The sequence below is a fragment of the Enhydra lutris genome, unplaced genomic scaffold (assembly GCF_002288905.1).
Source record: "Enhydra lutris kenyoni isolate GAN:26980312 unplaced genomic scaffold, ASM228890v2 scaffoldscaffold112, whole genome shotgun sequence".
NCBI classification, from domain to species: Eukaryota; Metazoa; Chordata; class Mammalia; order Carnivora; family Mustelidae; genus Enhydra; species Enhydra lutris.
In genome coordinates, this window is record NW_019154196.1 from 862,489 (window position 1) to 876,277 (window position 13,789).

General features: G+C 36.1%; 1 protein-coding gene across 1 annotated transcript; it reads left to right on the plus strand.

The window, feature by feature from the left end:
• The first annotated feature begins 1,552 nt into the window (after nt 1–1,552).
• On the plus strand, nt 1,553–2,524 carry LOC111139659 (olfactory receptor 2T27-like). The gene is given in 1 exon segment (XM_022491987.1): nt 1,553–2,524. A coding segment is annotated over 1 exon segment (954 nt). The 5' UTR covers nt 1,553–1,570.
• The last annotated feature ends 11,265 nt before the right edge of the window (nt 2,525–13,789 follow it).

Genomic DNA, 13,789 nt, shown 5'->3' on the forward strand with positions numbered 1-13,789 from the left:
AACTGTAGTAAACTGTTTTTTAACTGAAATAACTATACACACAAATTAAACTTCAGGTTTGAACAGAAGAGTCCCTCTTTGAGAAACAATGATCTCTAGTATTATTGAAAACAGTTACAGGTTTATTTCCTTCATTTTTCTATTAAGAAGTTTTTCAGTACTTATTGTTACCATTTCACTAATCATGTTAATGATTTGTGGGGTATTAATCAGTAGTTTTCTGCCAAAAGAAAGAATATGAACAACAGTTGACCCTAAACATTTTCATCTTGATTATCTCTTTTCTAATAATTCTTATATTGTTTCTCAGAGCATTTTTTAAAAAATTCAACATAGAATCATTATTTGTAAATATCCAAGCCCTACTACATATCAGCTAAGAACCCTACATAAAACAATGTACAAATGTGTCAAAAGTTGTATAGTGTTTATAGCAGCATTATTTACAATAACCAAATTATGGAAACAGTCCAAAAATCTATCCATAAATGAAGGAACACACAATGGAATAGTATTCAGCCATTAAAAAGAATGAAATCTTGTCAATTGCAATGACATGGATGGGGCTACAGAGTATAATAACTCATTCAGAGAAAGACTAATACAGTATCATTTCACTCATATGTGGAATTTAAAGAAAAAAATGAGCAAAGAAAAAAAAAGAAAGCAAAGGAAAAAAAGAAAGGAGAAGGGGAGACAAACCTAGAAACAGATTCTTAACTATAGAGAACTGATGGTTACCAAAGGGGAGGTTGGTGAGGGATGGGTTAAATAGATGAGATGGATTAAGGAGTGCACTTGTGACAAGCACCAGGTGATGAATGGAATTGTTGAATTACTACATTGTACACCTGAAAGTAATATAACACTGTATGATCACTAAGTTGGAATTAGAATTTTAAAAAAGAGCCATATAAATAAAATTGGTTACTCTTTCATAGGCAAAATGTTGTCTTTTTATCAATGGTTTTCAAAAATAATTAGATCCTAATGTAGGGAGAGAAGTATAAAGTGGGGACTTTGTTTCTTCTTTACCCACTGCTCTATTCCTATTAAATCAGACAAGTTCTAATTTTTCTCTTTTATGTGTATTTTCCACACTGTAAGATTGTTTTAGCAAAAATAAAGACAAAAGCACTTTTTCTTAAATAAACAAAAGAACAAGTGAATGAATAATTAAATATTCTTGAGCAAATAACATAAAATTGTTTCACCATTAACTCTGAATTTAAGAGTAATAGCAAAACAAGTATATCATCCTTCAGTGAGTGATTGTATGGTGTGGCATACAAAATTCTTCTAAGGATGTTCTTCCAGTAAGCTGATATTTTTGAGATTCATGAATGAGGTGGGTCTTCCTTAGGACCCAAATGTAAAGACTATTTTCTCAAAGCAACCTATAACCCCAGGAAACATTGGATAAAGAGGTAAATTACATGGTGAGATGTGACTGATTTGTTTTGATTTTGTCCATGGCTGCATTAGAATGTTTTAAACTAAACCAACTATTTATCTCTGTGTCCAACTTCCCCTCTCATACCCATGTCTTTTTAGTGTAACCTACAGAGCTATGGAGTGGGGCAATTATTCCATGTATGCCGACTAAGTTCTCCTGGGCTTATTCAGCAATACCCGTTTTCCCTGGCTTTTCTTTGCCCTCATCCTTTTGGTCTTTGTCATCTCCATAGCCAGCAACACCATCATGATCATTCTCATCCATATGGACTCCCGCCTCCACACTCCCATGTACTACTTGCTCAGCCAGCTCTCCCTCATGGATATCTTGTACATTTCTACCATTGTGCCAAAGATGCTGGTTGACCAGATGATGGGCCAGAGGGCCATATCCTTTGCAGGATGCACTTCCCAGCACTTCCTTTACTTGACCTTGGCAGGGGCTGAGTTTTTCCTCCTAGGACTAATGTCCTATGACCGCTATGTAGCCATCTGCAGCCCATTGCGCTATCCTGTCCTCATGAGCCGAAAGGTCTGCTTGTTGATTGTGGTGGCAGCCTGGCTGGGAGGGTCCATAGATGGCTTCCTGCTCACTCCAGTGACAATGCAGTTCCCTTTCTGTGCCTCTCGAGAAATCAACCACTTCTTCTGTGAGGTCCCTGACCTTCTGAAGCTCTCCTGTACTGACACATCAACCTATGAGACAGCCATGTATGTCTGCTGCATGATGATGCTCCTCATCCCTTTCTCTGTCATCTCAGCCTCTTATACAAGGATTCTCATCACTGTTTATAGGATGAGTGAAGCAGAGGGAAGGCGAAAGGCAGTGGCCACTTGCTCTTCACACATGGTGGTGGTCAGCCTCTTCTATGGTGCTGCCATGTACACCTATGTGCTGCCTCATTCTTACCATACCCCTGAGAAGGACAAAGCTGTGTCTGCCTTCTATACCATCCTCACTCCCTTGCTCAACCCACTCATCTATAGCCTCAGGAACAAAGATGTTACAGGAGCTCTAAAGAAAGCTCTGGGCAGGTGTTTGTCCTCAGGAAGTGTATCTACCTTTTAAAGAAATTACATTTGCCTCTTGAGATTTGAAGAAAAGAATACAAAACTTTATCATTACCTTTGGATTTGCTTATTGGAAACAACAAGTCATTCACATGCCAGGAAGCAAATGTGGGGGTATTCTTGGGATTTGGAAAGCAGACTGTGGGATTTTGAGAACTTGGTCATTTTTGAGAAGTATAAGGGTTCTGAACAGTGTATGGGTTGAGATGGAGTGGGAATAAAGTTGGGTTTTCATTAGTCACCTATCTGCTTTCCACAAAGCATGCATGCCTTTGGAAACATGCAGTTGTCCTTTTCTTGCAAAGGTCAGTTGTGGCAAAGGAAATGCTTATCTTCAGCTATTCCTCTGACTTTTCAGCTATTCTGATTTTTCTGCCACCACTAATTGCTCTTTAAGACACTTAACAAATTGACCACTTCAAAGAAATCAACTGTCCAATATTGTCTTGATTGTACTTCAAATGTTATTTTAATCTCTACCAATGATGTTTTTACTATTCCATATTTAATTCAATCAAGCCAAAATTGGCATTATTATTTGTTGAAAAAATGGTTTGACTCAATGTAATTAATTTTCTCAACTGAATCTCATCAAAATGGCTCAAAAACACAATGGAAAAAAAATAAAAATTAAAAAAAAAACACAATGGAACAAATCAAATTTGGGAGAAGGCCAGCAACTTTATTTTTCTGCCCTTAAAGTTTTATTAAAATCATCCAAGAATGATGAACTAGATGTTAAAAAATTGTGGTTTTGAGGCATTGGTAAGCATGGATTGCTCCTACATTTTCTATCCCTTCTTACCTCAAACTCTTAATCATATCATTTAAAAGGAACAACTAGGGCAATTTGAAATAACATCTCTCTCACTGTAAGAGAGAGAAATATTAGGCCTAATATTTTATTTTTAACAATTCTTATGCAAAAGAATGGGACTCTTTTAACAGCTAAAGGTTGATTTATTCTTTTGGAAATTAACATACTTATTCAAATATTATTACTCAATTTTTGTATTCTAATATTTTTTTAATTTAGCCTAATTTGTTTAATTATTTTAGTAATTGTATATTAGCCAGTATTCTTCTGAGGTAGAGAAAATTATTTGAATCTCCTCTTTTCCTTTATTTTCCTTACTTGACAAAACTCATTCTATTTCAGGTTCTCTGCCTTTCCAACTTCCTGCTTTCATATCTTAAGGTTTACTTATCTTATATTTCATTATCTATGGAGAAAATATTTGCAACACAAAGAACAAGTTGTGATTATATAAAACCTCATTTTAAAAATTTGTAAGTATTAGGATGGTTTAAATGTGCATAGGCAAGTCCACTAGGAGTTCACATATGTTTCCAAAAATTTGATGCTTTTCTACTCTGAAAAAGAAACATTATAGAACTTTCATAGACACATTTTTCTATCTTGTGTCTATGAAAGTTCTATAATGTTTCTTTTTGGGTGGTGGTATTATTTCTTTCTTTTTTTTAAACTTTTGTTGACTAGTTCTTTTATTTATTTTTTTTATTGTGTTGTTAGTCAACATACAATGCATAATTAGCTTTTGATATAGTGTTCCAAGATTCATTGTTTACATATAACACCCAGTGCTCCATGCGATAGGTGCCCTCCTTAACACCCACCACCAGATATTGTTTCTTATCCCTAAATGTGGGTATCTGTCCTAAAGTTTCATTAAGAACACTCAAATTGGAACCAGACGTTGTAGTTAGCCTTTTAGATTTTGCCGCTATATTTTGATATCCCAGGATTCCTCAACCCAGTCCTTCACTCCCTTTGAACTTTATTTTCTAACACCTGTGTCATGGAAAGAATGACTTAGAATAGGAATAGTCAGTTTGGGCCATTTTCTGATTTGGAAATAGTTTTATAAGTGGATCCCTGTGGGACAGAAATAGATTAGGAAAATTATATTCTCATTACAGACAAACTTTGCCATTGTAACTCTTGTAAAATTCTAACTATAGATATGTTTACTATGTAAAAATAAACAAATTAATTTCTTGAACCCCTATTTCTGAATTATTAAATTAGGATATTCTAACCTATTCCTTACTTCAACAATACTTCTAAGAGAATATGAGATTACTGGTGCAAAGCAATTTTAGCTTTGGAAGGTGCTATATACCACGATGTATTATTATAATTAACTCATTATTATCAAGCAGGAATAGTGAAACCTGCTTCCCTCATCCTCTTCTATTCCAGTTTTGTCTCGACATTGCAATTAAAATCATTTATTGCAGAGATGAGGTTACAGAGATGATTAATGCCTTCTAATTCCAACATAAGGCCTTTAATAAAACATACAGAAAATGTTTTAAGGACTGCTGTTAATCTGACTGCCCATTACACATACTTCTGATAGAATAAGTCATTGTCTCTAGAATATCTTGAGGGGCTGAGTGTCATAAGCTCCCTTCACATTGATTTTCACCTAACCTCAGAAACTGAAGAACATAGGCAAAAACTCAATATGAAGATAATTTCTTGTTGGGAAGAAGCTACTCAACAAACCTGACTCCAAACTTTCCCAACCCAGTGAATCAAAAATGGCTGCATGCTTCGAGGCATATCTCTCCTGTATGTTCACATTTTTTTTTTTGTTTAGTTTTGGCCATATAGTTGACATGCAAATAATATAAATTGAAAGAATGAAATAAATGTCAAATGTTCTATAACACAGTTCCTTTCAGCATCAGTCACTTTTCTCCTTTACAGACTAATATGAGCAAATTCAAGGCATAGTTGTCATTAGAGGGCTCTGCCATTCTCCAATTTAGGCCTTTTCCCCTCACTCTTTCTTATATCCTTCTTCTCTTCCCTGATTCATATACCTCTCTCTTCCATCCCTGACTAATATGTCCTACCTCCTTTATTTCTCTTTTTTTAGTGTTTATTTAATTTCCACTTAAATTATTTAAATTCTATGTAGTTAACATTCAGTGTAATATTAGTTTCAGATGTACATTTAAGTGATTCAACATTTATATACAACCCTCCAATGCTCATCAGAAGTGCACTCCTTAATTCCTATCACCTATTTAACCCATCATCCCACTTCCCTCCCCTCTGGTAACTATCTGCTCTCTATAATTAAGAATCTGTTTCTTGGATTGCCTCTCTCTCTTTTTCCCCTATGATTCTTTGATTTCTTTTTTCTTAATTCCACCTGTGAGTGAAATCATACTGTATTTGTCTTTCTTTTATTTTGCTTAGCATAACACTCTCTAGCTCCATCCATGTCATTGCAAATGACAAGATTTCATTCTTTTTATGGCTAAGTAATATTCCATACACGCACCACATCTTCTTTATCCATTCATCAGACAACAGGCATTTGGGATCTTTCCATAATTTAGCTGTTGTAGATAATGCTACTATAAACATCTCAGTGGATGTATCCCTTCTAATTAGTAGTTTTGTTTTCTTTGGGTAACTACCTAGAAGAGCAATTGCTAATTGTAAGGTGGTTCTGTTTCTAACTTTTTGAGGAACCTCCATACAGTTTTCCAGAAGTAACTCTGAGACATTTCTTTTTATGTGCAGTCAGCCAACATATAGTACATCATTAGTTATTAATGTAGTGTTCAGTGGTTCATTAGTTGCATATAATACTCAGTGCCCATCACAAGCCCTACCTTTTAGCCTTTTTTCACTTTTCTTTCTCTCACTCTTGCTCTTGCACTTTGTCCATTTCTACCTTTTCTACTGTTTTGACTATACTCCAGCACCCACTGCTGAGATGATACTGCATCCATAATGATGGATGGGGTTTCAATTAGCTTAGATTAGCAGAGAAAGAAATTTTATGGTCTTTCAAAGTGGGCTTCTAAAGTGTATTGGCAATGATGTCAAGGTGAAAGGTGATATAGCTAATGTAGAGAAATTTGTAATGGAAATGTATTTAATATACAGAGACTTGGCTAGATGCACTTACTTGTAACAGAGGTTTATAAAAAGAAAACATATGCAAATCTATATCTTTTCTTTTTACAGTATGCTCAGTAGTCTTCTTTGGTTCTGATGTATCCATATAAATAAACTTTATCTAAAATAGATGAAAATCCCCCAACATTCCAGATTCTACTGTTCTATAGTAAGAGACAACTATAGAGAATTTTTTTCCCTACTCTGGGAGGAAACCTGATTCTCAACCTGTGACTGTGCATTTTCTCTGTCTTGGGTGTCAGATCCTTCATGAGTTGTCTGGTTAGGTTCTTCCATTTGCTTATGGTTTCTCTTTTGCTGTTTACATCAACACATTTTCCCTAAGAATGCAGACCTCAATTTTAGTGATTCCCAGTCTTGTTTTAAAGATATCCCAGAGTACCTTCAATAATCTCAGGAGAAATGCTCTGAATAAGATTGTCTTCACTTAGTTATTTTTATGAAATAAATATATCAAGTTGACTTTGATAATAGTTATAGGATTATTGTAGATGAAGTAAAAATCATGAAACAATAAGGGATAAAGCAAAATAAGAAAATATCATTGAAATATTGCATCATGGAACACTGGAACTTGAAGTAACCTTGCTGATGGTTGTGTCAAAACATTTTTTTAAGCTGGGGAAAAAAAAAACAGTTCTGAGAATGGAATTCTATGCCAAACTACACACAGGAAATGGTGGACCTTCAGCTGCAGACTCCCAAGTCCAGGAATCCTTAGCATTTCTTCTGATCCCTTTAATTTAATCATTTCTCAGGGGATATGGTTTAATTTTATAATTTCTTAGTCATTGCTAAAATCCAATATTCTACTAGCTGTGAAATTTTCCTTTCCAGTCCTCTGAGTGTCTTACTGCTTGATTCTTCCTTGTCTGAATCTCCATTTAGGAAAACTTTGATATGTGTCTTTGTCTTTCAGGGACTAGGACTGAGTAAAAATCTTAAGAAATTTAGAAAAAACATTCTAAAAAGTATATATTAATGTGATCTTATCATAATAAACAGAGTTTTATTCTAAGATAATTCACTGTAAATGCCAGGTAGCACTTTGTAATGGTGTGAATGAACAAAATTATTTGAACTGAAACCAAACACTGGAAATGCAAACATCCAGACTTTGGGAATTGCTGTCTTGGGATATAGAACAATGTTTATCTCTACCTTTATGCAAGACATATTACTGGGAAGGCCTGAAAGTGTGGAAGAGGAGGAGAAAGAGAGCTAAAAAAATGAGCCAGAAACATGAAAAATAATATTGAGAAGTCACAAAATATCTATCATTCATAAATAATTTGGACTTGTTTTTTTACATGATAACTAAGTTCAACACCAGGTGAAAAGTTGTGATGTCCACAGTCTGTACTACTTTTCTTAGCAAATTAAGTAATAATAATAAAAGCCTGACTTAATTGTTATATCAGCACTTTTCAATTATTCTCATCACATAGATATTAAAAAAAATGATAGTTGGAGCACTTGGGTGAGTCAGTCAGTTGTGTCCAGCTCTTGATTTTGGCTCAGATAATGATCATGGGGTCTTGAAATTGAGCGCCTCATTGGACTCCACAGTTAGTGGGGAGTTTGCTTGAGATTCTCTTTCTTCCTCTTCCCCTCCCCCTAGCTTGCATTTTTTCCTCTCTCTCAAATAAATAAATATAAATAAATAAATAAATAAATAAATAAATGCTAGTTATATGGCAAAATGGGGTAAGCTGAGGTGGCAGTTAGCAACCAGATTAACTCTCTGCTGGATGTAGTCAACTTGGGCACTACAGATCAATCCAGGACTGAGAGGGTCAATATGTCGTTGAAACCCATTGGAGGCTCTATAGTAAGTCACATCAGAGTGAAGGTAAGATTCTATTCAAATCAATTGCACATCTAATTAAGGAAATTTTATATTTATTGGAGAACTATAAAATATTTTTCAGTAATTAGTTTTTAAAAAGTATCCTAAGTGGCTGGAAACATATATGTGTTTTTATTTATAATGTACAGGGTGTAGGATTTAAGGTCTAGGTCTAATAAATTTGTGAGAATTAGAAGTCATATAAGGAATGCACCCATCACTAGATGTAGTGCGTAAGAAACATTCTATCATGATATTTAGTATCATTAGTATTGCTCTTATTTTAATGGTGGTACTTAAGTTGTTCCCCTCCCCAAACAAGAACACTTCCTATTTCCTCTCTAGAGAAATAAAATGCATTTCATTTTTAGAAAGTTCAATTTATCTTATGTTTAAAGCTATTTATGCAAAATAACTTTTAGAAAATTTATGGCCTCTGTTTTACCTTACCTCTTATTTATTTTTCTTTCCTTCCCCTTTTTACTTCCCTCTCTTCTTCTTCTCTTCTACTTTAGTACTTTCTTCTCTTCTACTTTATTTTCTTTTTGTCATGTCTCCTTTATTTCATACTGAATTTGAATTCTTTCTCCACTAATCACTTGATAAATAATTATGAAAACCACTTAATCTCTCTGTCAAATGCATATTTGTAATAAATTATATTCAAACAAAATAGGCAAGTGACACAGGAGAGGAATTTTTAGTTTCGTACAGTTTTTTTAGATATATTAAGTTTTAGTTTTAAATTTAGGTTGGTCTACTTTTACTCCTAGACCACTTTATTATTATTATTACTCTGGAATAATTCCAGGATTAGGTAAGTAGTTCAATTGTGAGATTTAAAGAAATAATTACAACCTTTTACTTGGGAAAAGAATGCACACTCCAGTAAGAGGGATGGGCTTCTGTTGACCTTCCCATAATGCACAAGGTAAATCTTATAAATTTAAATTAATTGACAGCCTGGGGATTCCTCCTGCAAGATGCTGAAATCCATTATTAATGAAAAATATTTTGAACTAGCCCCACCTCCATATCCAAGTAATTAAGGAGTCTGTTGTTCCACTGTTACCTTACTAAGTAAGGCTTGGACTCAGTTGCTCTGAGGTAGGATCTTAGATCTTCATGGAAACAAGATAGAACACTTCCCAGAGAGTGGCATGTATTCTTTAAGCATCACTCTGTGACTACTAGAAAGAAATTAGAAAGTATTAAAAATGACGAATTTATGCATTCACTTTTGGCAACCAGATTATTGGAAAAGGGATATTTAGTTTGAAATATAGGAAACTAAGGGAAATCTGGTATAGTTTGGAAAGACATGGATAGATTCACTGAAGAGGAAAATCACTTTTAAGAGCTGATTGGTTGAAAGAGAGCGCTTAGTACTCATTATGAGGAGTTTTCAGACATTATGGGGTAGGTGCAAAATATTAGTAACACAGGGGGAAGAATGGATTTCCCTCTGAATACTTTTAAGACAAGGATTATTCTCTTTATATATAGGTAGGTGTGGTTAAAGGTTTGGTGAATGTTTGGGAGAAAAGTGAGATATGTATGTTAAATATCAGCCAGGAACAACCACAAGAAGAGACAGAGACCAAGTTCAGTTTTTTAAAAAAGTGTATTTTAATTACAGTTCTTAGAGACAAAAAGCATGGCACAACACCAAGTGCCAAATGGGAAAAGTGAGGAGAAAGCATTAGGCCATAGCTTTTATTTGAGTTTCTGTGGATATATAAGGCAATATGAGGGAAACAGGTTAGGATTGGCTCATTCAGGTAATTTTGTTTGGCTCTACTGTGGTCTCTAGTTGCCTCATACCTAATTCTGAAAGATTAAGGCAGAGAAATATTTTATCTAGGGGTGTACATGCCAGATAGAGGAGGTCTGAGTCTGTATTGGTTAGTTTTCAAGTTAAAAACATGGCTCTAGGGATGCCTGGGTGGCTCAGTTGGTTGGGCAGCTGCCTTCGGCTCAGGTCAGGATCCCAGCGTCCTGGGATTGAGTCCCACATTGGGCTCCTTGCTCAGCAGGGAGCCTGCTTCTCCCTCTGCCTCTGCCTGTGCTCATTCTCTCTGACAAATAAATAAATAAAATCTTAAAAACAAACAAACAAACAAACAAACAAACAAAAACATGGCTCTATCTGAGCCCTTTGCTATTTCTCAAGATTTGGCTAGCCCTGGATGGGGCAGTCCTTCCATTTTAGAAGGGATACTAAGATGCCAAAACATTCTAATATGCAGAAAACTTAAAATATATATACATGTGTATACATACAGGGTATCAGAAAGTACTGTTTCAATACTTGTCTTTCTTGGACAACACTTCTTCCTGATAAAATGTTGCCTAATCTCACTTGGAATTCTCTTCTTACGAGAAGCTGTGAGGGTCACAAACCGCCTGAATTTCTATGGCTTCTCCCAGAACAATTCCAGGCCAGCTTCTATCAGCTGGCACCCTGCATAGAGTTCCTCCTACATCTCTTTACTTCTTCTCATATGGAAGACCATAAGAAGGATCAAGACCCCTTACAAAACTCAATTTTCCTTCTTTTAATGCAGAGATCCAAAGCTTCTGTTCTCAGTGTTTTCCACTTTTGGCTGGTTCTTCCCTAGGTTCCATGTATTAACTGAACAGTCTGTGGATCAGGATATTTTCTGACTCAAACATCAAAAAGGCCTGAGTCTGAGGTCATGCAGATAAAATGATGTTTTGTTTTGCTTTGTTTTGTTTTGTTTTTGTTTTTTATGGAAGAAAAAAATTCTCTAGTTTGGGAGGGAAGTGGAAAAAACCTGATAACTTTGAATAGAGGAAAATGATAGTAGAGGAAAGTTAGTTGATGGGGAATGATCTAGACTCTTATATGTGCAAATAAGCAAAGTAACACATTACTTTAAGCAAGAGTGTGAACACCGAAATCAAAATTAGATACAAACAGATGGTGTAAACAAAAGTTAATCATAAAATATTGTGTTCATAAAAAAAAATATTGTGTTCATGATGTATATATGGTCACTGCTTAATTTCCATTCCAAATATCTACAATATAATATAAATGTACATTTTGACCATTTGTCATATTAGTTTTTATATATTTAGTATATTTAGTATTTTATATAGTTGATTCATTGACAAAGTAAACATGTCCTAAACCGCTTAATGTGCTACTCTTTTAGCAGGTTCTGTTCCCTATACACATTCTTTCTCTCTCTATCTCTCATCAGAAACACACACACACACACACACACACACACACACACACACGCAACCTAAATCCATTTATTTTATTTTTATTTATTTATTTATTTATTTATTTTTAATTTTTCATTTCTCTTCAGCATAACAGTATTCATTGTTTATGCTCCAACCTAGTGCTCCATGCAATCCGTGCCCTCTCTCATACCCACCACCTGGTTCCTCCAACCTCCCACCCCCCACCCCTTCAAAACCCTCAGATTGGTTTTTAGAGTCCATAGTCTCTCATGGTTCACCTCCCCTTCCAATTTCCCTCAGCTCCCTTCTCTCCATCTCCCCTTGTCCTCCATGCTATTTGTTATGCTCCACAAATACGTGAAACAATATGATAATTGACTCTCTCTGCTTGACTTATTTCGCTCAGCATAATCTCTTCCAGTCCCATCCATGTTGCTACAAAAGTTGGGTATTCATCCTTTCTGATGGAGGCATAATACTCCATAGTGTATATGGACCACATCATCCTTAACCATTCATCCGTTGAAGGGCATCTTGATTCTTTAAACAGTTTGGCGACCGTGGCCAATGCTGCATTAAACATTGGGATTAGAGATGTCCCTTCTTTTCACTACATCTGTATCTTTGGGGTAAATACCCAGTAGTGCAAATGCAGGGTCCTAGGGAAGCTCTATTTTTAATTTCTTGAGGAATCTCCACACTATTCCCCAAAGTGGCTGCACCAACTTGCATTTCCACCAACAGTGTAAGAGGGTTCCCCTTTCTCCACATCCTCTTCAACAATGTTGTTTCCTGTCTTCCTAATTTTGGTCATTCTAAGTGGTGTAAGGTAATATCTCAATGTGGTTTTCATTTGAATCTCCCTGATGGCTAGTGATGAAGAACATTTTTTCATGTGTCTGATAGCCATTTCTAAGTCTTCATTGGAGAAGTGTCTCTTCATATCTTCTGCCCATTTTTTTCTTTTTTTAATTTATTTTCAGCGTAACAGTATTCATTGTTTTTGCACCACACCCAGTGCTGCATGCAATCCATGCCCTCTCCAATACCCACCACCTGGTTCCCCCAACCTCCCACCCTCCACCCCATCAAAACCCTCAGATTGTTTTTCAGAGTCCATAGTCTCTCATGGTTCACCTCCCCTTCAAATTTCCCTCAACTCCCTTCTCCTCTCCATCTCCCCTTGTCCTCCATGCTATTTGTTATACTCCACAAATAAGTGAAACCATATGATAATTGACTCTCTCTGCTTGACTTATTTCACTCAGCATAATCTCTTCCAGTCCCATCCATGTTGCTACAAAACTTGGGTATTCATCCTTTCTGATGGAGGCATAATACTCCGAAGTGTATAGGGACCACATCTTCCTTATCCATTCATCCGTTGAAGGGCATCTTGGTTCTTTCCACAGTTTGGCGACTGTGGCCATTGCTGCTAGAAACAATGGGGTACAGATGGCCCTTTTTTCACAACATCTGTATTCTTGGGGTAAATACCCAGTAGTGCAATTGCAGGGTCCTAGGGAAGTTCTACTTTTAATTTCTTGAGGAATCTCCACACAGTTCTCCAAAGTGGCTGCACCAACTTGCATTCCCACCAACAGTGTAAGAGGGTTCCCCTTTCTCCACATCCCCTCCAACACATGTTGTTTCCTGTCTTGCTAATTTGGGCCATTCTAACTGGTGTAAGGTGGTATCTCAATGTGGTTCTCATTTTAATCTCCCTGATAGCTAGTGATGAAGAACATTTTTTCATGTGTCTGATAGCCATTTGTATGTCTTTACTGGAGAAGTATCTGTTCATATCCTCTGCCCATTTTTTTTTAAGATTTTATTTATTTATTTGACAGACAGAGATCACAGGCAGGCAGAGAGGCAGGCAGAGAGAGGAATGGAAGCAGGCTCCCTGCTGAGCAGAGAGCCAGATGTGGGGCTCCATCCCAGGACCCTGGGATCATGACCCGAGCCGAAGGCAGAGGCTTTAACCCGCTGAGCCACCCAGGCGCCCCCCTCTGCCCATTTTTTGATATGATTGACTGTTTTGTGTGTGTTGAGTTTGAGGAGTTCTTTATGGATCCTGGATATCAACCTTTTTGTCTGTACTGTCATTTGCAAATATCTTCTCCCATTCCTTGGGTTGCCTCTTTGTTTTGTTGACTGTTTCCTTTGCTCTGCAAAAGCTTTTGATTTTGATGTAGTCCCAAATGTTTATTTTCGCTTTTGTTTCC